At 42.6% G+C, this 26,667-nt stretch overlaps 1 protein-coding gene across 2 annotated transcripts; it reads left to right on the top strand.

Annotated features, from left to right (window-relative positions):
- The first annotated feature begins 957 nt into the window (after positions 1–957).
- Positions 958–26,153, top strand: F2RL1 (F2R like trypsin receptor 1). 2 transcript variants are annotated; one of them, XM_073623978.1, is made up of 3 exons: positions 958–1,367; positions 6,918–6,974; positions 23,033–26,153. In XM_073623978.1, exons 1-3 carry the CDS (start codon positions 1,304–1,306, stop codon positions 24,127–24,129), a joined length of 1,218 nt encoding a protein of 405 aa, XP_073480079.1. In that variant the 5' UTR covers positions 958–1,303; the 3' UTR covers positions 24,130–26,153. The 2 variants fall into 2 exon arrangements, with proteins under 2 accessions (XP_073480079.1, XP_073480086.1); XM_073623985.1 differs by lacking the exon at positions 6,918–6,974 and having other exon boundaries at positions 1,155–1,367.
- The last annotated feature ends 514 nt before the right edge of the window (positions 26,154–26,667 follow it).

Genomic DNA, 26,667 nt, shown 5'->3' with positions numbered 1-26,667 from the left:
TCGGCTTCAGCAGAGCAGAGAGAATTCTCTGCACAGAAAGACTGGGGAAATACTTTGTCAAGATCGCAAGTGGGAAAAAATTGCGATAACGATTCTTAACGATTATCATGCAGCTCTACTCACTACTTTATATTGTAGCAAAGTGTCATTTCTCCAGTGTTGTCACATGAAAAGATATAATATAATATTTACAAAAATGTGAGGGGTGTATTCACTTCTGTGAGATACTGTATATATATATATATATATATGTGTGTGTGTGTGTGTGTGTGATCTGGCGCACAGCTGCCACCCTGTAGCAGTAAACCTGCTATAGGGTGGACAGGAAGTGGTTAATTATTATTATGGGCAGCACAGTGGTGTAGTGGTTAGCACTTTCGCCTAGCAGTAAGAAGGGTCACTGGTTCAAATCCCAGCCACGACACTACCTGCCTGGAGTTTTCATGTTCTCCCTGTGCTTGGGTGGGTTTCCTCCGGGTACTCTGGTTTCCTCCCACACTCCAAAGACATGCTGGTAGGTTAATTGGATCCTGTCTAAATTGGCCCTAGTATGTATGAATGTGAGTTAGGGACCTTAGATTGTAAGCTCCTTGAGGGTAGGGACTGATGTGAATGTACAATGTATATGTAAAAGTGCTGCGTAAATTGATGGTGCTATATAAGTACCTGAAATAAAATAAATTAACAAATACATAGCTCCAATAATGTGTTTTTATATTTTACTGGAGTTTAGCTTTAACATCCAATTACTAATAGTGTGTCATTGTTGTAAAATATACAGAATAGGCAGTATCATTGTGTTACAGCAGCATGGCCATAACATTTCTGACCTGTAGCACTTTGGGGCATTTTGAATGTTTGAAATGTATTGGATATCATGAAAGTATTGTGCGTCAGTTCGCGTCATGCTGCGTATGGGGAGGACACGCCTCCATGTGCTCCGTGCATTGACATTGCTTTCCATTCATGTCGGTGGAGGAGGTGAGCTCCTGGACTGAAGAGCACAGTTGTATCCCAGCACACAATGATCCCCTATATACATTCTCTACACCTCCCCTCCGTACACTGAGCAACTATTCACCGCACAGACCTGACATACCTAACTCATGACGTCAGCCACAAGCAATCAACCACGGGGGGCGTGGTGGAAAGAATCCCCGCCCTCCCCAGGTACTCGGTTCAGTGAAACCTATGAGAGGGGGCGGTGACATCAGGCGGCGGAGTATCACTGAGCGGAGTGAGTTCGTAGCAGTATTCGGCCTGCAGAGTTATCAGTGAGGAGTTTGTCGGAGTTCTGTCCGCTATGAGGGGCCCGGGGCTCCTGTACGGGGCTGTGCTGTTATCTGCCTGCCTTCTAGCTGTGACTGGTAAGTGCTGCTTGGACTGTGGATTTCTACGGCTGGTGAACTACAAGGCTCAGCATGCCTGACCAGCTTCTCATAGGGACAGGAGAGAGCGGGGTCTGGGGAAGTGTGAATTCCTAGGACATACCTTGGGGGAGGGAGGGGGGACATTGATCCAATGTCATGGTTCCAGGTATATGAGCAGACAAGAACCTCCCTGTAGGAGGCACTATAATGAGGAGTGTCTGCCTCCAGGGATTGATTACACTGACAGTTGGGGGGTAAAATAGACGGTTTTAGGGCCCATTCACAGGAGGACGCGGAGTGCGAATTTCCATACACATTTCACAGATGACATTAGAACCCTAGAAAAGTGACCGCAGAACCACAGCGTAGTCCATCAAGTCTGGCCATTTTGTTTTTGTTTTGTGTGGTTTTTGTTTTGTGTGGTTTTTGTTTTGGTTTATTTTATTTATTTTATTTTTTTTTTTATATATTTCTTTTTGTTTTATCATTAACTTTTTCATTAGATCTGTGTTTGTCCCAAGCATGTTTGAAGTGTTCATTTTATAACGACACCCCCAGTTGTCTCTAACAAACACAGCGAGTTTGAGGCCACCAAGCGGCACAGTACTGTCCTATTATGAGGTTTGGACTGATCGTTAGATTTTGTGCCTGTTGTACCTTTCTGCTCATTGCCCTATATTTGGCAGCCCATTGAAATTAATGAGGTATGAAAAATGGAATGTCCTCCTCCTCGGCCCTCACTATCCACCCCCCTTTAAGCCACAAAGGCAGGTGACAGGATTGTACACGTGCCTCGGCCGTGATCTCATAAAGTGGTTATAAACCGCTGGACTTTGTTTTTTGGACCCTGCAAAGTAATGTCATAATGTGCTAGTATGCATTGCATACTTGCACATGCTGTTAAAATTGCCCTAAAATGAAGCCCTCCCAACCCCGAGATGTCAGAGCTGCAGGTGCTCCCATCTTCGCCCCTGTCTTCGCCCCTGTCTTCGCCCCTGTCTTCGCCCCTGTCTTCGCCCCTGTCTTCGCCCCTATCCTCGCCCCTGTCTTCGCCCCTGTCTTCGCCCCTGTCTTCGCCCCTGTCTTCGCCCGTCTCCCTGCCCCTATCTTCGGTGACTCTGGCTCTGTGACTGTCCGGAGCCGCGATCACGTCACTCCTGTCGGGTCACGGCACAGGTGGCCGTTCCTTCAAAGCGCAGTGATGTCACTGGCTGAATGTACAGTAAATCTCTCGTAAAGGGTGCAGGTTTAGGAGATATTTACACTAACTATAGGTAAAAGCCTGAGATGGAAGTTTACTTCCACTTTAAGCCTTCTGCACACGATGAGATTATCAGACGAATGATCATCCATTGTTTTTTGCATGCTAGTCTCCATATCAAAAGTGGAGATGTTATGAAAATTCTCATACGACAGAATAACAATTTGGAAGGAATGTATTGTATAGTAATCTTTAATTTCCTAGCATGTGTAGTCTTGTAGAATAGCGATCCACAATGGGTCTCTTTTCAGAGAGCAGCTTAGGCGTGGCTGACAGGCATTCAGGACACAGTACTACCACCTCCTGAATGTGTGTTGTGGTTTTCTTTGTTTTTTTTTTTTTGTTAGTTTTTTTTCCTTTTGTCCTCTGAATTGGCTCACTGTAGTGTTTGTCTTGCAGTTGTGCGGCCACTTTCACTGGAATGGCAATAATAATGCCAAATGTGACAGCACCTCAGAAATGATCCCCACTGTCACGTTTGGCATTACCACTGCTGTGTTTGACCCATTCAAGTGAAGGCGGCCACACCGCAACTACAAGTCAAGCACTCTGGTTTGCCAATTCAGCTGTTTAAAAAAAAAAAAAAGTCCGTTCAGGAGGCCGTAGTATTGTGTCCTGAATGCCTGTCAGCCACGCCTGTGCTGCTTTTGGAAAAGAGACCCATTGTGGATCACTATTCAGAGGCCAGCACAGGTTTATATTTCTACGTTTTATTAGAATATGAGCCTGCCCGGAGATTTGTTGATCTTGCACTTCCTGTAACCGGGTGAAATGTCTGCTGCGTTGTCATCCTGGGTGCCCTAGATGGACTTTAACTTAACAAAGCCTAGGCTGGGTTCACATATGTGCAGGTTGGGAATGCGTGCGTAATTGTGCATGTTCCTGACCCACAGGCAAAGCGTACCACCCTTTAGTAGATGTGCGGGGGTTCTTAATGGCACCATCCATTCATTGGCAAAATGCCCGCGTCTCTCATGGATCATTTGAATGGGCTGCTGTACTCTCAATGTCACGCACAAATGTGAGCCTAAACTCTGTGCCCGTTCACATTATCACATTAAACCGCGTATATGCATTTTCCTTAAAGCATGTAAGGCATTTTTAGTCCTCATGCACACGGACGTTTTTACAGCTGCTTTTTTGAGCTTTTTTTGCAGCTTAAAAAGGCCTGTCTATGTTAGTCTATGGCTTCATGCCCACCTAGGCGTTTTTGAGCTGCAAGTGGCATAGGCGTTTTTAAGCTGTAAAAAACCCAGGACCAGTGGGTTCTGAAAGACGTTTTTCAGCTGTAAAAACGCTCTAACGCTGAAAAACGCTCTTTTAGCTCTTTAGCGTTTTTGATCCATTGAAAAAAAAAAAAAAAATTGAAAAAAAAAAAACCGCTCAAACGCTAACGCGGAAAAACGCAGAAAAACGCTCAAAAACGCTATTGCAAAAACGCTGATAAAAGTTAAAAAAATTACTGCAAAGATACTGGCGTTTTCATAACGTTTTTTTAACAGCCTGTGTGCATGAGGGCTTATGCTGGCCATACACTATACAGAAAATCGGCCGAACCCATTTTCGAAAAACGAACGTTCGACCGTGACCGCAAACGATCGTGCCATCATGTAATGACCGATAAATTGTTCAGTGGACATGAATAAATAATTTTTTGTTCGTTTTTTTACATATACCTAGTGCAGACAGTTCGGACGGGAAACACATTAACCTTGCAATTTATCGTACGTTCGGCAGAAATTTTACAAACTTCCCGTTCGTTTTTTTTCCACAAAAACATCACAAGCGATTATCGATTTGTGCCCAGTAACTTGCCGAAAAACGAACGAAGTGTCTATACGAACGATTTTCCGGCCGATTTTTCGTATAGTGTATGGCCAGCATTAGTGTTAACATGCTGCATTTAAATGTAATGCACACAGGTTTAGCTTGTGTTTTTTACAAGTGTTTTCTTTCATTTTTCCTAAATACCTGTCTTAATTTCAAGGCATGTGTGTGTTGAAAATATTGATGTAATTTAAAAAGACGCTTTTAAGTGATTTTAAAGGTTCTCATTTAAAAAAAAAAAATAAAAAATAAAAAACACAAACATTTTATACTTGCCTGCTCTGTGTAATGGTTATGCACAGAGCAGTCTTGATCCTCTTCCTTTTTTTTTTTTTTTTTTTTTTTTTTGGGTCCCCCGCCGGCAGTCCTGGCTCATCCCCCTGCTGAGTACTCCCAATAACAGTTATTTTCCAATGGGGGATTTCATGAATGGATTGTCCATTTACACAGAGGGTGGCTTAGCCCCGTCCCCTACTCTCCTCATTGACTCACTATCTGTGATTGACAGCAGCAGGAGCCAATGAGGAGAGACCCAGGAAAGCTACTGCTCTCATGCACATCACTGGATCGAGAAGAGGCTCAGGTAAGTATTAGGGGCTAGGAGCTGCACACAGTTTTATTTTACCTTAACGCTTTAAGGTAAAAAAAAACTTGCTCTTTTTAGAAACATTTTAAATATAACACACAACGTTTTCCATTGACCATAATGTATCATGTGTTTTTAGAAAAACACACAAGATGCAGCAAGCTGGAAACGCCATGCTCTGATCAGTGATGGGGACACTTCCATACATTATAATGGGTTTTCATGTGATTTTAGTGCACTGTGGTCCTGATACTGCACATAAATGCTGTGAATGGGCCTGAACTCTAACTAATTAGTGAATGCTTTTGCAGTTGAGCTGGCTGTAGATAGATTGATTTGTTTTTTTGTTTTTTAAAATTTCCCCATTCACACATTCAAGGGGGATGGAGGAATCCTTTCCTCCGGGCTATTGTATTCTGATATGGGGATTCCTCCACTGTCAGAATACACCGATCAGCACTGCAATGCTGATCAAAGGAAATCTTTTCTAAAAAGCTCGCTCGAGAAACGTTGATCATTAGATTGACTTTTCTCCAGCAGGAATGGCCATAGATTAGTTGGGCCAGTTCTTGCTGAATGGACGATATTCAATCCATTTATGGCCAGCTTTAGAGAGACGCTTATTAATAGTGGATAGTATTAATATCACATGGATAAAAGGTGACCATTGTATTATTGTTGTTGGTTCCCCCAGCACTCTTACATTGTTCTCCATATTGTTGTAAAAGTGCGTGGTAAGGGGAAGGAATATGGAATCCAGTAGGAAGTGGAAGTTCAGTGTTGGTTTTCTTCAGAATAAGATCTGACTATGTATGGTCAGCTGGTTTTCAGAGGACTCTCTCACCACAGGCCACGTTTATGTCCACATTGACTGTACGACCTGGAGGTGAAGTACGTATTGGAATGCAGTAGACATTTCTGTGTGGTTTCATCCAGTGGAAAAATAGAGCATTGTTTTGTCATAACACACCGATGATCCTCAGTTAGTATCTGCTATTACTCCAGATTATAGTCTTCATTCAGTAAGAACATAATGAGTCTACTTCTTTCCAAACGAGTCACCAGATGAGACATACCTTTTGTTTGGATGTATACCCTGTGCTCCGGTCAGTGCTGAGTTTCTGGCAGCTCAGGAAATGCTGTGTTCTCTGATCTCTATTGGCACATTGTAGAATGATATTCAACCTTTTTACCGGAATATGCACATTTATTTGTACAGCTGTTATGCTGTATGTGTGGAGTTTATTTTCTAAATAAAGGGAGGTTCCCTAAATTTGAACACATTGAATCATTAATAGGGATACTCTAAATAAAAAAGAATGGCCTCTAGTGTTTGTATATGTGTAGTTGTATCTTTAGATTGTTAGCTTCCCTGGTAAATCTATATTATAATATGTCATGGTGCCAAGCATGTCAAATCATCTACATCTAATTTTGATGCTTATATGCAGTTCAGTTAGAAAATTTGAAACTTCAACGTGGTTAAAATGTCCATGATTTTTATAAAACGTCAAATTTCCCACATTTTTGTTGTCATTCATTATTGTATATGGGTTTTATCTTCTGATGCTGGACATTGCTTCATAGATTTTACAAGTTATGCAATCATCGCAGTCCTCGTGCCCGGTTGGTTTATGGTTGGTTTATGTAATATAACAAGGTGTACTGTTCTTAGCTCTTCTAATTGGTGACTTGATTACATAAATGCAATATAACCTGCATATGACCTTCCCGTCTGTAGTGTATTGCATTGCCTATATTTCTCAACATCTGAGTCCCTGTCCCTACACAGGAAAATCTTCGCTCTTTTCCCTGAACGTGATATAAACTCAAAAAAAAATTTCAAGTATTTAATAATTATGTGTTTTTATAGGTGCCTTTCAGAACATCAAAGGTCACCTTACAGAAATGACGACAAAGCAACAACAAAGTAAATAAAATACATTACATAACCATTAAATTACAAAGTCAATGAAGTCAGAGTATGCTAGTTTAAAATGATGAGTTTTGAGATGATTTACAGATGGGTAGGAAATCAATGTTGTAGGTGGCAGGGTGTACCAAAGTCAGGGGGGCAGAGCAGCTAAAGGCTTTTAATCCCATAGTGGTCATTTGCACCCTATTCACACTTGTGTGACCTGTCATGCGACTTTGGAGTCATATGACATGTTGTTCCCCATGTTTTCCAATGATGACTATTCATCATGTGCAACTTAAAGTTGCAGCGACTTCAAAGTAGTTCATGCACTACTTTGGTCCGACTTTCATGCAACTTAGGGGCCATAGACTTCCATGTTAACCCTCAAAAGTTGCATGAAAGTCGTACCTGAATGTTTTGCTTGCAACAGTGGTGCGACTTTGCAGAGGAACAACAAGTCACAAAAGTCGTGCGACTTGTGCATGGAGCCTCATTCTTAACATAAAGACCCTTTTCCCCTCTGTCATCTCCAAATTCCCCTGATTTTGTTGCTGTGTTGTGACTTCTTGTTGAAGGGTGGCTTAGTTCATTCTCTGTAGTCATTCTGTATGTAGGAACACAGCCACCTTCTCTTGCGATGGGCTATGTACTATGGGATGTGTAGTGTGCATTGAGCAGTGTACGTGACGGGGATGAGTAGTGCTCCTTAGCTGTAACCAAACAGAAGTGAGAGGTGAAAAGGAGAAGTGTGGGAGCTCGCAAAGGACGTTACAAGAATGTGGGAAAATACAGTGAGAGACCATTTCATGAAAAATGGATTACAGGTCCATTAGGTAGTCTATTTTTGTATAGTTTGGGAAAACAAGGATATGGTTTAGTGTCTGTCTTGTAGTGGTTATCGAGGATTTGTTACACACATGGCATTGGTTTAGATGCCAAACTCCTGTAAAAGCAATGTTTATTAAAGAGGAAGTAAACCCTGATGAGTTTTACTTCCTCTATATTCCCCTGCAAAGTAAAAGCACAATGGGCTAGTATGCACATTTTCTTCTTCTTCCTTTTTTTTTTATCCTGCCTAAAACACACAGATTAACCGATGCTAATTTGAAAAAGAATGTAAGAAAAAAACAAATCCTGGCCAAAATTTACTGACCTTGACCTTTTTAACCCCTTACTTGAGCCAAACCATAACCCTGGCACTGACCTATATTGAACCTTTATCCAGGTGTTTTGTTTTTTTTTTTTTTTAATTTTATTTTCACATACTTTTTTATTTTTTCCTCTCTGCAAGGAAAGAGAAAGATACACTATATTACCAAAAGTATTGGGACTCCTGCCTTTGCACACACATGAACTTTAATGGCGTCTTAGTCTGTAGGGTTTAATATTGAGTTAACCCGCCATTTGCAGTTATAACCGCTTCAACTCTTCTGGGAAGGCTGTCCACAAGGTTTAGGAGTGTGCCTATGGGAATGTTTGACCATTCTTCCAGAAGCGCATTTGTGAGGTTAGGCACTGATGTTGGATGAGAAGGCCTGGCTCGCAGTCTCCACTCTAATTCATCCCAAAGGTATTCTTTCGGGTTGAGGTCAGGAGTCTGTACAGGCCAGTCAAGTTCCTCCACCTCAAACTCGCTCATCCATATCTTTATGGACTTTGCTTTGTATGCTGGTCCAAATCATTTGGTGGAGGTGGATGATGATGAGGTGTGGTTTTTCAGGGGTTGGGCTTGACCACTTGGTTCCAGTGAAGGGAAATCTTAAGGCGTTAGCATTTTGGACAATTTCATGCTCCCAACTTTGTGGGAACAGTTTGGGGATGACCCCTTCCTGGTACAATATGACTGTGCACCAGTCCACAAAGCAAGGTCCATAAACACATGGATGAGCGAGTTTGGGGTGGAGGGACTTGACTGGCCTGCACAGTCTCCTGACCTCAACCTAATAGAACATCTTTGGGATAAATTGGAGCGGAGGCTGCGAGCCAGGCCTTCTCATCCACATCAGTGCCTGACCTCACAAATGCGCTTCTGGAGGAATGGTCAAACATTCCCATAGACACACTCCTAAACCTTGTGGACAGCCTTCCCAGAAGAGTTGAAGTCGTTGCTAGCTGCAAAGGGTGCCCCAACTCAATATTGAACCCTACGGACTAATGCTGGCCATACACTATACGAAAAATCGGCCGAACCCATTTTCAAAAAACGAACGTTCGACTGTGACCGCACGCGATCGTGCCATCATGTAATGACCGAGAAATCATTCAGTGGACATAAATAATTTTTTTGTTCTTTTTATATATATATATATACACCTAGTGCAGACAGTTCGGACGGGAAACACATTAACCTTGCAATTTATCATACGTTCGGCAGAAATTTTCCAAACTTGCCATTCGTTTTTTTTTTTTTTTTTTTTTTTTTTTTTTCCACAAAAACGTCACAAACGATTATCGATTTGTGCCCATTAACTTTCCGAAAAACGAACAAAGTGTCTATATGAACGATTTTTCGGATAGTGTATGGCCAGCATTAGACTGGGATGCAATTAAAGTTAATGTGTGTAAAGGTAGGTGTCCCAATACTTTTGGTAATATAGTGTACATTGTATCTTTTTTTTTTTTTTTTCCTCTCCGTTCACAGAGAGAGAAACACAGGCTTTACAGTGACTGATTACTGTGGTAGCCAATCAGAGGCTACCAGAGTGACCAGGAATCAGGAGTTTCAGGTGCCGATTGTTAGTATGAGGCCTGGGGCTCTCGTGAGACCCCAGTCTCTGCTGTGCGACGTGGCCCCACGGAAAAAAGCCACTGTGCAGTGGAACCACATATGTGTTACATCAGTGGGAAGGGGTTAAGCTGGGTATACATGTACAGTGTGTGGGGTTTGTTTTTTTTATTTCGTTCAACCAGTGAGTTGAACAAAAAAAAACCCGACAGTTCCTCGCACCAACACTAGCAAGGTTGGTGCAGGGATCTCTCCCACTGCTCTATTGAATTCTGACAGGCTAGAAGCACTGATCGGATGCTGGCTTTCCAGCCTGACTGTTCGACAGAACAGAGAAGAGTACACATGTACCGTTTTCAGTATGCATGTACAGGGCTTTACTGATCGGGCCTTTGGTCCATGCACCCTTCTATATTACAAGTACTGTATTGCAGCGGTGGTTGTGTGTTTTGGATTCTCTAATGCCTCGTTTCCACTGAGCGGATCGGTACGGTACGCTATTTTGGGTGTTTCCATTATGAAAGTAGCCCATACAACAGAACCGTTCCATTCAGGGTCCTGCTTCAGATGTGGGGCCATAGAAAATGGAACGGTTCGGTTAGGGCGGAACTACGATCCATTCCACTGATTGGCTGACAGAAAACCCTCTGCTGTGCTATGCTGAGGCATTTTTTCTAAACCCTGTATGGCCCTTTGTGGTCCCACTTGCAGTGGAAACGCTCACCAGAATAGACCGGACCATTCTAGGCCATTCAAACTGTACCGACCCGAACCGATCCGCTCAGTGGAAACAAGGCATTAGATATCTCTTGAGAATGTGCACCATATAGTAATAGTAAATGACCCTCATTTATATTAGAGCTGACTTGATGTCCAAGCCCCAGAATTGCTTTGATGGCCTGTAGAGCTCAAGTCCTGTTTCCACTTGTCACTATTATTATACGGGATTTCTATAGCGCCAACAGTTTGCACAGCGTTTTACAACATGAGGGCAGACAGTACAGTTACAATACAATTCAATACAAGAGGGATCAGAGGACCCTTGTCACTTATAACTACACTTGTTATGCACTTGTGTGTTCATTAATAACAGGGGTGGGGTAGCCAGCCCATTGATGACAGCTCTAAAGTTACCAGAGGTCATGGGAGCTATGGTAAAAGTATATCATTGTTGTAAACCAGCCTCTTCCTTCCTTGTAAAACCTGGTAATAAAGGAGTCTTTGTTAGGAAAGCGTCTACAATTTGAAGAGTTTTCCCTATATGTGCTATTTTGTCTAGTTTTGTTTATATCGATAACATAGAATTGACTGTAATGTATACTAAATGTTTTTTGCAAATGCAACATTTCTGTAGATATAATTAATATATATAATTCATTAGATGTATTCAACAGCAATGATTCTAGGCAAACTGCATTGATTCACAACAACCAATCAGAATTACATTTATTAATCTGACCACTATATTCTGAGTCCAGTTGCCTGGTTGTTGTGCTAACCATCCGGCTTCAGTACCTTGAAATGATATGCAGTTAAAGTGATTTGTAAAGGTTCTTTCCTTTTTTTTTTTTTTTTTTTTTTTTATTTTTATTTTTATTTTTTTTTAAGCAAACATGTTACTTGCCTGCTCTGTGCAAGGGCTTTGCACAGAGCAGCCCGGATCCACTTCTTCTGGGGTGCCCCAGCGGCGCTCCTGGCTCCTCCTTGTCATCTGGTGCCCCCACGGGCCCCGCCCCTGCTCTTGTGTCACTGGATTTGATTGACAGTAGCAGGAGCCAACTGCTCCTGCTGCTATCAGTCTATCCAATGAGGACTGAGACAGCGGCTGCAACTCCTGATCTCGTACTCGTCACTGGAACGGATAGGTTCAGGTAAGAAAAAAGGGGGCAGCTGCAGCACAAAAGGTTTTTCACCCTAATGCATAGAATGCATTAGGGTGAAAAACCTTGAGGCTTTACAACCACTTTAAGGACTTCTGACTTTCCCGCTATGCATGCTGCGTTTTTAGGTCAATAACTTGAAAAGGGACAGGGACCTTCAACAGCAGTAGCAAAGTTTCAAAAATAAAATGGGAAAATCATATTTATTTTCCATTGTGTTTGACTTCATTCTTTAGAAATCAGACATAACTGACACTAACGCACTCCTTTTAGTAAGATTGTCAGAAACCGTTGCTGTACCAGACTGGTCCTGTCCCTGGGAGACACACAAAGTGGCAGCTCTTGCGTCTTATCAGCATTGTACTTGTTTGCTGTTCTAATGGATCATGCATCTCTGGACGTATGGATAACAAATGACTAAAAATATTAATTCCCAAATTACTAATATCTGCACTTCAGCAATCTTGATATATCTATCTACATGAATACACTGTAATTTACACACCTTGAGGTCACTGCAGTCCCCTGTAAAACAAAACCCTTGTCCACTAAAGTGCTTACAGTAATTATATATACGATAAGTGACTAAGTGCTAGTTCACACCAGAAACAGTGCTGGAAACCTGCATTCTGTGTGCGTTTTCCAAACCGTGTTCAAAATGCACTGCGCTTGCAATCTGCAATAGATGCCAGTGTTAACTGAACAGTGCCCAAAACATAGGTCGCAAACAGTGTTTGCCTGCACTGGATCCCATGGTACAGTAGTGCTGTGCAATCTGGTTGCTGTGTGTTTTTTAAAGTAGTGCATTTACTACTTTTGGTGTGGTCCCCAGCACAATTTCAGACCATTCAAATAAATGGGCTGAAATCGCACTGCTCCTGGATCACATGTGGATTGCACAGCGTATTCCTGTGCAATTTCAAGGTGTGAACTGGCCCTGAATAAACAAAACAAAAAAAAAAGATACAAATTGACACGAAGCATGACAAAGGATCCATAATGAGAAATTACGTAATTGGTCCCTAAGAGAAAATAAAGTCATAATAAGCAGTAGAAGAGTCACAGTAAAATCCCTAATAAACAATTCTTAATAAGAGAAGTGAATGTAAACAAATTACAGTGGTGAAAAAAATAAAGGGAAGTATGTGTTTAGGTGATTCACTAACGATTATCTCATGTAATATTTGTGTTTGCTTTTTGGGGGGGGGGGATATGGCCTGCAGTAATAAGTAAAATATCAAATTTGTGATAATACCACAAATTCATTAAAAATGTAAGTAGTAAATACTGCAAGAAAACAAAATAGATAAATCGTTAAAGGTAATTCACTAAACACAATATACATTCATTATTTATCTCATGGTACAGGCATTGTAGAAGGGAACTCTGCCTTGGCCAATAAGACCCCATTCACACAGGGGCAACACGACTTGCAGGTCGCCTCAGTGAGGCGACCTGCAAACGACTGCCCGGGCGACTTGCAAGATGACTTCTGTATAGAAGTCTATGCAAGTCGCCCCAAGTCGCCCCCAAAGTCGTACAGGAACCTTTTTCTAAGTTGGAGCGACTTGCGTCGCTCCCCTTAGAACGGTTCCATAGCACAGAACGGGAGGCGACTTGTCAGGCGACTAGGTCGCCTGACAAGTCGTCCCTGTGTGAATGGGCTCTAAGTTAACGTTTCCACATTGCTACATTGTGTACTTTTATGTCCTTCGCTCTGGAATATAGATAAAGTGAAACATTTCACTAGAAGGCGATCATTCTGTGAATGAAGGCATACTAAGAATATTTTCAATTTATGCGTGCATTCTTTCTGTGTGTTTTTTTGGTTTTTTTTTTTTGTTTGGTTTTTTTTTTTTTTTTTTTTTTTTAGACCCCGTTAACATCTCGCAATTTGGGATTGCAGGCAGAATCTCTGCAATTCTGCCCGCAACCCAAATTGTGTGGCAATCGCAGTGCAACGTGCTGCACGCGTTTTGGGTGCCATTATCCTTCAATGGCACTCAAATGCAATGCGATTCTGCTGCCATTGTCACGCGACAAATTGCACCTTCATAAATCTTGTGAAGCTTGTTACCCAAAAGGATCAGGAGCTTATATGTGTGCCTCACCCGAAAACTGCAACCCATTCAAGTGAATGTGACACACACAATTGCATGAAATTCATCATGTAGTGAGACTGCTTGTAAATGAGGCGTTAAAGAGGAGCTCCATTCTCTCCCCAAAAAAGTCAGCAACTACAAACACTGTTGACTTTTTTAATATGAGGACACTTGCCTCGTCCAGGGATCCAGCGATGTCCTCACCTGAACCAATTCTTCAGTCAGCTTTGTGTGCAGGCACTGGCATGTTAGGTAAGGGACACTGGCAGTGAAGCCTTATGGCTGCACAGCCAGTTTCCTACTGCGCATGCATGAGCCACGCTGGGCTTTGTGAATGGTTCCAGAAGGCTGCGGGGGTAAGGAGTGGGGGGGCGCAAACATCTTCGTGGCTCACCGTGGCAATCTGACCCAGAAGTGGGAGCAGGTACCTGTCAAAACCAGGTTACCCCCCCAAAAAAAAGTGCCAAATGTGGAAGGGAGGGGGGAATACAAACAAGCAATCCTTTGGGGGAAGTTCTGCTTTAAGGTTTTAAATGGCCATAACAAAGCTGTGTGCTTTTGTTTTATGAAAAAAAAAAAAATCTTCCTCTGTGCAGTAAAAAAAAAAACTGCAATAAAACATTGTAAAAATCGCACTGGATTTAAGTTCTAAATATCATGAAAACCAAGAAATCTTACATGAGTTATATTAAGCCAAAACGAATGCATTATTTATTTTGCTTTAAAATCCGAGATGGGCAATGGGGCGTTCAGAAGGCATGGTGGGAACCAGTATAAGGTACCTTCATGTACATCATTTTACCACTCTCAGAAGTGGCGTAAAGTTTGACTTCAATCAGATAAGTTGTAAAACGGGTTCCTATTGCTTTGGTCTTTCTCAGTGAGAGAAGTGCTTCTTGCAGATGAAGTCCTTTTTGGTGCGCAAGGAAAGAATTATGTAAATAAATGATGAAATCTGACTGGCAAATATTGTGGTTGAAAGTTATAGAAGTCTGTAGTAGTCTATAGTAGACATATTGTGGGAGGATTCAATAAAGCAATAAGGACGCTTTCCTGGTGGTATGGCCCCTTTAACGTGGCCTAATGCAAATTCATGAAAGTTGTGTCAGTTTCAATATCGGTACCGACATGAGCACCAGATTCAGGTAGTTCTTATTACTGCTATTGCTGCAACAGATTCTAAAACAATTACCACCTGTTTTCAGATCAGCAATCTGGCAGTAATTAGGCCCAGCTCTGAGTTGGTGTACAGAGACATACCAGTGCTCAGAGGTGGGGCATATGTACTGGGAAGCTGTCTATAATGTGAGCTTTCTGCACAGGTCTCTGGGTTGCTTGGATGCCCAGCAACTGAAGACTCATCCCCAGCCCCTTTCGGCTGCTGGCGAGATTCCATGGTCTGCGCCTGAAAGTAAACAAGGGAGGGGATGCTGGCTGACGACATTGTCGAAATATGGCGTTGGGTAATGACCTTAGCCTGCATGCTCATCTCCTAGTTTACATTCAGCTGAGGAATTTCCCAGTCGGAAGCTATACGAGTCAGCCATTGCTATGACGCTGATGGCTGCACAGCCAACAACTGTGTCCTAGCTAACAAGGGACTGAACGTGAACTGAGGACGGCGTATCTGGTATGGACAAGCGTGGCCCTCTTTTGCCCATTTACAATGTAATTTCTCTCTTCCACTCGTAAATTATTCTTGATATACAGGCACACCCCTCCCCCCCTCTTCTACCCTCCCTGTTTCTCCAATACAAGGAATACCCCTGGATAGTTGGCAGCCTGTTGTCCTACCACCCTATCTCACCCCTGCAGTATGCTCCTCTTGGTAAGGAACAGGTGCAGTAGATGAAGTAGAAATGGTTGGGTTAGGTACTTGACCCATAAGTCCATAAATAAAGCCATCACATTATACTGTACTTGTTTTAAGTGCAATATGCCAGCACAAAACCTCCTATACATTTAAAAGCGTAGGAAGTCCTTTACAAGAAAACCTGTATTCAGAAAGTGAGAAGGCTGCTAAATCTGTTTTCTGCTATTTAGAAAGTGCTAGTTGCCTGGCTGTCATGCTGATACAAAGGTTTCCATACATCCAGCCAGCTAACTGGAATATGTATTAAAATCAAAGTGTTGGCTTTATTCTGAGTTTCCATGCTGCATATTGTTCCTGGTTAGAGATTCAGAAAAATGTTGGTGACAAACCTGAAACTAGAAGACAGAAATAGCTTGCATGTTATTCCACCATACGTCACACAAGTGTTTTAATTTTGCTTGTCAATGGCCCTCGAGCAACATCTGTAATAGGGGTGCTTCAGAACGACAAATCTGATTCATCCTCCCTACAATAAATGGTAAATTCTGATTTATATCAAAAATTCTACGTTTTCCAACAAATAAAACAGCATGTTATATTTTTGCAGCAGGCACATGAAGTTTCATACATTGTTTTATCAATGTCAGATGCTTCTCACTGACATTGACTCAGACTAGTTTGGGATGATTTCTGCGATCGAAAGTTCAGAGGGTTTTCACCCACGCATTCCATCACTTGTCTTGTCATCACAGCCTTTATCGTGACTATATCCCCTCTCACATTCCAGGACTTTGAGTCACTTACAATGAACTACTATATTCTAGACACACAGAAAATATATATATATATTCTATTTATTACTCATAAGTTTACATACCCTGGCAGAATTTAGGATTTATTGACCATTTTTCAGATAATATGAATGATAACACAAAAACTTTTCTTTCACTCATGGTTAGTGTTTGGCTAAAGCCATTTATTATCAATCAACTGTGTTTTATGCTTTTTAAATCATAATCACAACAGGAACTACCCAAATGACCCTGATCAAAAGTTTACATACCCCAGTTCTTAATACCGTGTATTGCCCCCTTTAACATCAATGACAGCTTGAAGTCTTTTGTGGTATTTGTGGATGAGGCTCTTTTTATCTTCTCAGATGGTAAAGCTGCCCATTCCTCTTGGCAAAAAGCCTCCAGTTCCTGTAAACTCTTGGGCTGTCTTGCATGAACTGCATGTTTAATGTCTCCCCAGAGTGGCTCAATGATATTGAGGTCAGGAGACTGAGATGGCCACTCCAGAACCTTCACTTTATTCTGATGTAGCCAATGACAGGTCGACTTGGCCTTGTGTTCTTGAGGGGGAACTCCGCGCCAAATTTTAAATAAAAAACCGGCATGGGTTCCCCCTCCAGGAGCATACCAGGCCCTTGGGTCTGGTATGGACCTTGAGGAGAACCCCCTACGCCGATAAAAACGGCGTGGGGGTCCCCCCCCCCAATCCATACCAGACCCTTATCCGAGCACGCAGCCCGGCCGGACAGGAATGGGGGTGGGGACGAGCGAGCGCCCCCCCCCCTCCTGAACCGTACCAGGCCGCATGCCCTCAACATGGGGGGTTGGTGCCTTGGGGGAGGGGGCGCGCTGCGGCCCCCCACCCCAAAGCACCTTGTCCCCATGTTGATGAGGACAAGGGCCTCTTCCCGACAACCCTGGCCGTTGGTTGTCGGGGTCTGCGGGCGGAGAGCTTATCGGAATCCAGGAGCCCCCTTTAATAAGGGGGCCCCCAGATCCCGGCCCCCCACCCTATGTGAATGAGTATGGGGTACATGGTACCCCTACCCATTCACCTAGGGAAGTGTCAATAAAAAAAACCACAGTACACAGGTTTCAAAATTAATTTATTGGGCAGCTCCGGTATCTTCTTCCGACTTCTCCCGGTGTTCCGCCTCTTCTCCCGGGCCCCGACGCTATCTTCTTCCAGCTCTATTGCCATCAAGGGGCCCGGTCTGCTGCCGCTGTCTTGTCGCCGCTGTCTCGCCGCTTCTTCTCTTCATCTCTTCTTCCGATGTTGACACGACGCTCTCCCCGGCTGAAATGCTCTCTGTGCGCTCTGCTCTGACTTATATAGGCGGTGACCCCGCCCCCTTATGCCGTCAGTCTCTGGGCATGCTGGGACTGTGACGTTTTAGGGGGCGTGGTCATCGGGTGTTATTAAAGGGGGCTCCTGGATTCCGATAAGCCTTCCGCCCGCAGACCCCGACAACCAACGGCCAGGGTTGTCGGGAAGAGGCCCTTGTCCTCATCAACATGGGGACAAGGTGCTTTGGGGTGGGGGGCCGCAGCGCGCCCCCTCCCCCAAGGCACCAACCCCCCCATGTTGAGGGCATGCGGCCTGGTACGGTTCAGGAGGGGGGGGGGGGCGCTCGCTCGTCCCCACCCCCATTCCTGTCCGGCCGGGCTGCGTGCTCGGATAAGGGTCTGGTATGGATTGGGGGGGGGGACCTCCACGCCGTTTTTATCGGCGTAGGGGGTTCCCCTCAAGGTCCATACCAGACCCAAGGGCCTGGTATGCTCCTGGAGGGGGAACCCATGCCGGTTTTTTATTTAAAATTTGGCGCGGAGTTCCCCCTAATACCAAACAATGCCGGGCATTGGCGGGGATCCAAGTCGGATCCCCGTTCATTGAAAGTCGGACAAATGCCGGCTTCATGTCGCAGGGCAAAGTCGGATCCAAAGTAGGACGGCTGTCGTGTCGCACCAGTGTGAACCCAGCCTTATGCACACACACCAATTACAAGCAAATGGATCACAGGTGATCGGGGTCATTTGGGTAGTTTCTGTTGTGATTATGATTTTAAAGAGTAAAAACAGTTGATTGATCAGCCAAACACTAACCATGAGTGAAAAATGTTTGTGTTATCATTCATATTCTCTGAAAAATGGCCAAGAAATCATAAATTCTGCCAGGGTATGTAAACTTATGAGCACAACTGTATAGTAGTTCTCGGTAGGATACTTCTGAAAATGCCATCAAGTGACTTTACAGAATGTTTAATTTCTTCTTTTAGATAAAGCTGATGGTTTCAAATGTTTTAGATTTTCTTTTTTTCAATTGAGAAATGCAGTATCCTCCCTTTTTATAATACAGTATTATACAGTTACTTCTAGCAAAAGTTTAAAGGAGTTTAGCCCTTCTAATGGCTTAAATCTAGTACACACTGTTTGGTGTTTTTATTTTTTTTTTATTTTTGCGTTCAACCCAGGGAGCTGAACGAAAAAAAACCTGACAGCTCCGGTTGGAGCCGCTGTACTAACTATGCGATTGTTATTACAGCCATCGCCCCTGCTGTTCTATTGTGTTCTGACTGCGGACTATCTGCCCATGACTGAGAACGCTGACCGGCAGCCGGTCAGCAGACCTTTTTCGGTCATGCCCCTTCCACAGAAGCCGGCCGAATGTTTGCTGGTTTCTATAGAACAGGATGCCGCCTGACATTTGGCCCCCATGTACAAGGCTTAAGTTGTCGGGCAAGAAAGACCGATAATCTGTAATTTGCTCCCACATCCAAGGAAAAGAGTGCATGCCCCTACATCCTGGGCTCAATTCACACAATGGCGTTCTGGATCGCCACGATTCTGCCGGCGATCCCAAATTGCAGGGGGGCACGCTTGCAATCCCCTTTCAATTGCACCCCAATCGCGGCACGGTTTTGTTGCAATTGTTGCCCGACGAATTGCAGTAAAATTGCATAAACAGAATTGCGGGACGCTTGTCATCCAAAAGTATTTCCAGGTGTCCCCTGATTCTGTTTACGCAGTTTTACCACGATTCTTCTGACATCAATTGTGGCAAAATCGCACTGCACTTGGGGTGCCGTTGAAAGTAACGGGGTTCGCAAGCGCGTCACGGAGATTCCGCCCGTGATCCAGGAACGCCATGGTGTGAATGAAGCCACCTTCGCCATAAATGGATCAATTTGTCTGGCTCAGCAGGGAGCTGATGAATTTCGAACCATCTATGACTTCAGTACAACAAGCCTGACCAATCTATCAATTGACTTAGGCTCCATGCACACTGGGCTTTAAAAAAAAAAAAAATCTGTTCTCTTTTGGAGTAAAAAACGCTCATATAGAGCTTTTTTATTACAAAGTTTAGGAGAGTTTTTTTACTTTTTTTTTGTTTTTTTTGTTTTTTTGTTCTTTTCTGCCAGTGAGCTCCAATCAGAAACGCGAATCAGAAGGGGTTTTTTTTTTTCCTGCCTCTAAACGTTGATCTTAAAATATGCCTCTAAATGTCCTAATGTGTATGGACACATAGGATAACATTGAGCTGCTTCTACAGGCAGAACACAAAACTCCTGTAGAAGCAACGTTTTTTACACCAGTGTGTATGGCGCCTCACAGTACAAACAGCCTTTCATTTGTTTTTTTTTTTGTTTTTTTGTTTTTTTTCAGTCATTCACATTCTATTCTGACTCCTGGGAAGCCTCCCACTGTCAGAATACATCACTGAATGCGAGTCAATTTTCGATTGGGGGAATCGAAAATTGCTTAAGGTATGACCTGCTTTAGAGTCATGTGTTGTACATCTTGCACTGAGGAGGGACTATAAAAGGAAAGGCTGTGGAAATGACCCTGTTAATTTAGTTGGAAGTGTGTGTGTGTGTGTGTGTGTGTGTGTGTGTTTGTTTTTTTTTTTTTTTTTTTTTTTTTTTTCCTTGGTTTTGGATTAGGGGTTTCTACTGCTATCTGGGGCTCTGCTAGAGAGATTTACCCTCACTTTATATCTGGTCAAACACCGGACAGAAATTGAATAAATTGAATAAAAAAGGAAAATGTTTAGATTTTTATTTGTCTGTTACATAGTAGGTGAGGTTGAAAAAAAGACACAAGTCCAACCTATGTGTGTGATTATATGTCAGTATTACATTGTATATCCCTGTATGTTGCATTCGTTCAGGTGCTTATCTAATAGTTTTTTGAAACTATCGATGCGCCCCCCCCCCCTCCCTGCTGCGACCACCACCTGTGGAAGGGAATTCCACATCCTTGCCACTCTTGCCGTAAAAACCCTCTACGTAGTTTAAGGTTAAATCTCATTTTAATGAGTGGCCACGTGTCTTGTTAAACTCCCTTTCGTGAAAACGTTTTATCCCTATTGTGGGGTCACCAGTACGGTATTTGTAAATTGAAATCATATCCCCTCTAAAGCGTCTCTTCTCCAAAGAGAATAAGTTCAGTGCTCACAACCTTTCCTCATAACTAATATCCTCCAGACCCTTTATTAGCTTTGTTTTTTTTTTTTTTGTACTCGCTCCATTTCCAGTACATCCTTCCTGAGGACTGGTGCCCAGAACTGGACAGCATACTCTAGGTGCGGCCGGACCAGAGTCTTGTAGAGCGGGAGAATTATCGTTTTATCTCGAGTTGATCACCTTTTCAATGCATGCCAATATTCTGTTTGCTTTGCTAGCAACAGCTTGGCATTGCTGAGCCTATCATCTATTAGGACCCCCAGGTCCTTTTCCATCCTAGATTCCTAGAGTCTGCAGATACAGAGATTGAACTGTTTATCCCATCCTAATAAATTAAATAGGATTGGTCCCAGCACAGAACCCTATGGAACCCCACTACCCACCCCTGACCATTCCGAGTACTCCCCATTTATCACCACCCTCTGAACTCGCCCTTGTAGCCAGTTTTCAATCCATGTACTCACCCTATGGTCCATGCCAACGGACCTTATTTTGTACAGTAAACGTTTATGGGGAACTTCCTTTTATCAAGATGACAGCTCACCTCCTCATAGAAGGTTAATAGATTGGTTTGGCAAGAATAATTATTCTTCATGAATCCATGCTGATTACTGCTAATGATACTGTTCTCATTACTAAAATCTTATTGTTATTATTATATTACAAGGTTTATATAGCACCAACAATTTATGCAGCACTTTACAGCATGAGGGCAGATAGTACAGTTACAATACAATTTAATACAGTAGGAATCTGAGAGCTCTGCTCACCTATGGAAGGGGGAAAAAAGTACGGCAGGTGTGACTTTTAGTATTCACGTCAAACCTCAAAATACTGCTCTACCATGCTGTTTGGTGACCGCAAACGCAGTGTGTGCGTGTGTTAGAAGAATTTGGGGTGCCATTAAAAATGGTACTCGCACGTTCAAGTTGTAGGTTTTCCCCCATTTCCTATATGCTGAAACTGTTAGCAGGACAGGAAGTGAGGGTAAGTCTTGCCTATTGGCGTTCTAGATAGCAGTAAAAGCTGGCTAGAGTTCTAATCTCTACCAACTCTATCCAAAACTAAAAGAAAAAAATAAAGTTTTTGGCTTGACATACGCTTCATGCTGTGTCTAAGCTCTGCACCCGCAGTCCTGGATATACAGAAATATGCATCAATGAACTGCTAATTCTATTCAGCAAACATTGCTGCATTCAGAAAGTACACCCATTATAGGTTGTTCATTCTATTTGTTATAAAACAATCCAGCGCTCAATGGGTTAGTGGAAGAAGCAGTCTCACAACAGGCAGTTGAACGTAAGTACACATAGTTTATTCAATGATAGCCATAAAATCCAATCCTGTTGTCAGACAAGGAGGAGTAGGGAATGAAAAATAATAAAGCAGGCTTATGGTGTCACCAGAAGTCCACAGAGTAATGAGGGACTAACAGCATCCTGCACCTCATTACTCTGTGGACTTCTGGTGACACCGTAAGCCTGCTTTATTATTATTTATCATTGCTCCTCCTTGTCTAATAGGATTGGATTTTATGGCTATCATTGAATAAAAAGCAAACAGTGCTGCGCAAATATAAATGTCCTTAAAACAATACATCAGATGGAACAGATGGAACAAATGAAGTGAGGAGGTAGGACCACCAGTGAACACTCAAGACGACAGGGGGTAAATCTCAAAGTGATTGTGATCCCTTCACCGCACATGGATGGCCCCTCACCTGAAACATTCGACCTGAAACAGTTCATACAGCATATATACCATACAGTGGATAAACCGATCCAAATGGTGATAGCCCTGTGTTCAGCGTTCAGCACTCATCGGATTAGGGAAAGTAGTATATGCAAAAAAATAACACATATAGTGCTCTCTGCTTGTCAATTTATTTAAATAAAAGCAAGGTAAAAAGATGCACTTACAAAGACCGGCACTCAGATCCGAGTGTCGGCTGGACAGCGTGTGATCGTGTCGAATAGGCTGATGACCGTGGGTGACGTCATGCGCTCCTGAATAAACTATGTGTACTCATGTTCAACTGCCTGTTGTGAGACTGCTTCTTCCACTAACCCATTGAGCGCTGGATCGTTTTTTGTTCTGTTTCATCCATGACCTCCAGCTGCACTGGGCTTAGACTCCATGCCACTGACTGTGACCCTTTCCTATCCACACATGGCCACGTTTTAGCGCTATTGTTTATCCATTCTATGTTTTTATAATGTTGATAGAATGCATTTTATATCATGTGTAAGATTTTGAGCTAGAATTAATGATTTCAATATTTTCCTCCTCTTAGGCCAAAATACAACCAAAGTTGGACGAAGGTTTATTGGCAAGGATGGCGCGTTTGACAATACTACTGGCAAATATGGATATACAGTGGATGACTTTGCCAAACAAGTTTTGACGGGTGGCTTAACGAGAGTCTTCCTGCCTTTGGTCTATATCATTGTGTTTGTAGTTGGTTTGCCCAGCAATGCCATTGCATTATGGGTCTTCCTTTTCCGCACCAAAAAGAAACACCCAGCCGTGATCTATATGGCCAACTTGGCAGTTGCCGATTTGATGTTTGTCATCTGGATTCCACTCAAGATTTCCTATCACCTGAATGGCAACAACTGGATTTATGGGGAAGGCCTATGCAAAGTCCTTGTGGGATTTTTCTATGGGAATATGTACTGTTCAATCCTATTCATCACCTGTCTGAGCGTTCAGCGGTACTGGGTCATTGTAAATCCCATTTCTCACACCCGAAAAAAGACTAAACTTGCCTTAATAGTTTCAGCCACAATATGGGTGGTCATTCTTCTCAGCACAATTCCATTGTATCTGGTTGAACAAACTGTATACGTCAGCAATGTTAATATCACAACATGCCATGATGTCCTCCCGCTCAGTGTTCTAGCCTCCGACATGTTCAACTACTTCCTCTCTCTTGCCATCGGGCTTTTCTTCTTCCCAGCAGTCCTAATCTCTGTGGCCTATATTGTGATTATCAGAACGTTAAATGCTTCCATTACAGATGAAAACATTGGTAAAAAGAGGAAGAAAGCCATTGTGCTCATCGTTATTGTGCTGATTATGTGTCTTGTGTGTTTCTTGCCCAGTAACATTCTGTTGCTGGTGAACTTCTCCACTATTAAGGAGAACCATGTTGGTGACACCTACGCCTTCTACATTGTGGCCCTGTGCTTTTCCTCACTGAACAGCTGTATCGACCCCTTTGTCTACTACTTTGTGTCCAAAGACTTCAGAGACAATGTTAAGAACACTTTCCTCTGCAGAAGCGTCAGGACTGTGGAAAGGATGCAGATCTCATTTAGCTCTATGAAGTATTCCAGAAAGAACACATACACCTCCAGCTCCAGCAACACAAAAACCAGTACCTGCTAGGTGATCTTGTAACAACGAAGAGGCAATGGACCTAAGGCTTGTCTAGAAGCCTTTGGAAATATATGCCATTTATTTGCTGTGTGAGAATGCTGGCCCTTCCAGCACAGAAAATGTGGACATTGTATAAAGGACAAATCCATATTTTGAAAACTTTTCACTTCTAATGTATGAAGTGTTTTTGGAACTGTGTTCTGTGAATATATGTAAATCTGATTTATGTTCCTTTGCAATAATATCATTCAGTTATAGTCTTTTCAGTGTCTCACTCCCTGCTTGCTCTACTGAAGCAGTGTGATACTGTAAGATAGAACTCTCTCAGTCATATGTAGTAGTACAGCCAAACTTTTTCAGTTCCCTATGAAATACCTAGTAGCATTTATTCTGAAACAGGGAAAAAATAAGGTTTAGTTTCACAGGGCCATGAGAGCACTTCAAAGAGTTCTGACCTGTGCTTTTCAGCCAAATTGTTGCTCCACTCTACAACTTCACTGCTTTGCATTGCCTTTTCTACTGCCAATGAAGAGCTCCTTGGATTTACCTTGAAACTTTTTTTTTTTTTTATGTTCCCTGAAATTTTAAAATATACAATTTAAGCTGTGCAGGAAAATTAATATATTGGGCAAACCTCATTTGAAGCATACATTTCACTAATAATCATGGAAAGGAAATGTAAGGAAGTGGCATGCATTTTAAGGATAGTCTCTGTTTTGAGGGCCCCCATCTGCTTCTCACAGTTAAAAGGAACCAGTCATGGTATAAAATCTAAAAACTGCCATGTCTGACTTATTTCTAAGACCCCATACACACTATACAATTTTTGTCTGATTTTCTTTAGATTTACCAAAACCATGTAGTGCAAGGGCCTGCCTGATTGCATACAAATTGAAAGTGTTAAGATTTACCAAAACCATATAATATGAGGAAAGTCTACAGAAAACTGTATAGTGTGTATCCAGCTGTAGGCTGGATTTTCACTGTGTGTGTACTTGCAATGAGCATGGTAATGCACATGTGTGGGTGTGAATGGACCTATAGTTTCCCTGTCTTTTACACTAAACAGCAACATGGGGATGAGAACCAGCCACATTGAAAGAAGGGAATTTCAAACTGACATGCATTTTCATGCAGCAAAGTTTAAGAGTTTTTTTACTGCATCAAAACATAGAAGTATGACTAAAGCCTCGTACACACTGGACGATTGTTGGCAGGGGATTGTCTGTTGACAGACTGTTGTCCTAAAATCTTACCGTTTAGTACGCTCCTTTTGACAATTGTCCAGTTTTCCGCCAATAAATGTTGGATGACAGGTTAGTACATTTTCGGTGGACAACGGTTTGACGTCAGATTTTCGTATGGTCAGTACACAAATCCATCACACACGTCAAAAGTACAAATACACATGTTGGGAATCAATGCTCACCAAACACGAAATTAGCAAAAGGGGCCCAAAGGGTGGTGCTCAAAAGCTGAAATTCCTCGTAGTACGTCACTATGCTCATGTTTGTGGCACAACAATTGTGTACCATTGGTATGTAAGACAAGATCCTGGCACACGCCCTTTTGACATAAAAGCAGACACTTGGTTGGCCAACAATCGTACCATGTGTACGAGGCTTTAGCCCTGAAGGTCAAAGCTCCAGGCTGGTCATCCTTCTCTTTCCTTAGATATTGATGAATCCGTAGTCTGGACTGAGCATGGAGCGTAGGAATTCCTGATGTATACTTGTGCTCAACCCATGTCCATCACCAAGTAGTATAGGAGCAATAAGAGTGACAGTTCTGTAGTATATTAAAAATACGTGTGAGCTGTAACTGCATGCTTAGTTTTTAACAGAGACCCATGTGCAGCAGCGGCATAATAAAGTCTGCCTGTTCATGTCAATAGTGCTCTTTACAGACATATCAGTAGGGATTTCCTTGTGTTACTAGAAGAAGATTGAGTGAACTGGAGATCTCTTCTAGTGAGAATAATGGGCATACACACAGAAATTTGAGCATTAAAAAAAAACAACTTTTGGGCCCTGTGACAATCTATTGTTAAAAGGAAACTGCGATTTAAATATGTAGGCTATCATTGCTAATCCCTCCAGCAAATTCCGATTGCCTGGCTGTCCCCCTGGTCCTCTTTCTTGACAAATTCAAGTCACTGACCTGGAACAAGTATGCAGATCAGACTATTCAGAGACTTTCTTGATTAACACACTCATTCAGGTAAATGGCTTTGCAACTAGAGTATTAAAATGACAACCAGGCAACTAGCATTTTTAAGGAGGTCCGAAATGGCACCCCTCATTTTTTTTCCCTTGAAACCCTTTCCTTCAACGTAGGTGAAGCACCACTTTTCCACCCATGTGCTGCAATAGGTAATAATCATTTTATTTGTGATTTATCGGCAGAGATGGAGACAAATGTTTTTGCAGTTTGTTAGAATTGGCTTCAATGTACAGTACAGGTCAGTGAGATGAATTGCACACCTTTTCTAGTAATCAATGTGAATTTTTAGATATGTATTTTCTTTACATGTTTAGCAGTAATATT

This window comes from Aquarana catesbeiana, linkage group LG01 (genome assembly GCF_042186555.1).
Source record: "Aquarana catesbeiana isolate 2022-GZ linkage group LG01, ASM4218655v1, whole genome shotgun sequence".
Lineage (NCBI taxonomy): Eukaryota > Metazoa > Chordata > Amphibia > Anura > Ranidae > Aquarana > Aquarana catesbeiana.
Note: the sequence above shows the minus strand (reverse complement) of the source record. Positions and strands in the feature narration are given on the sequence as shown.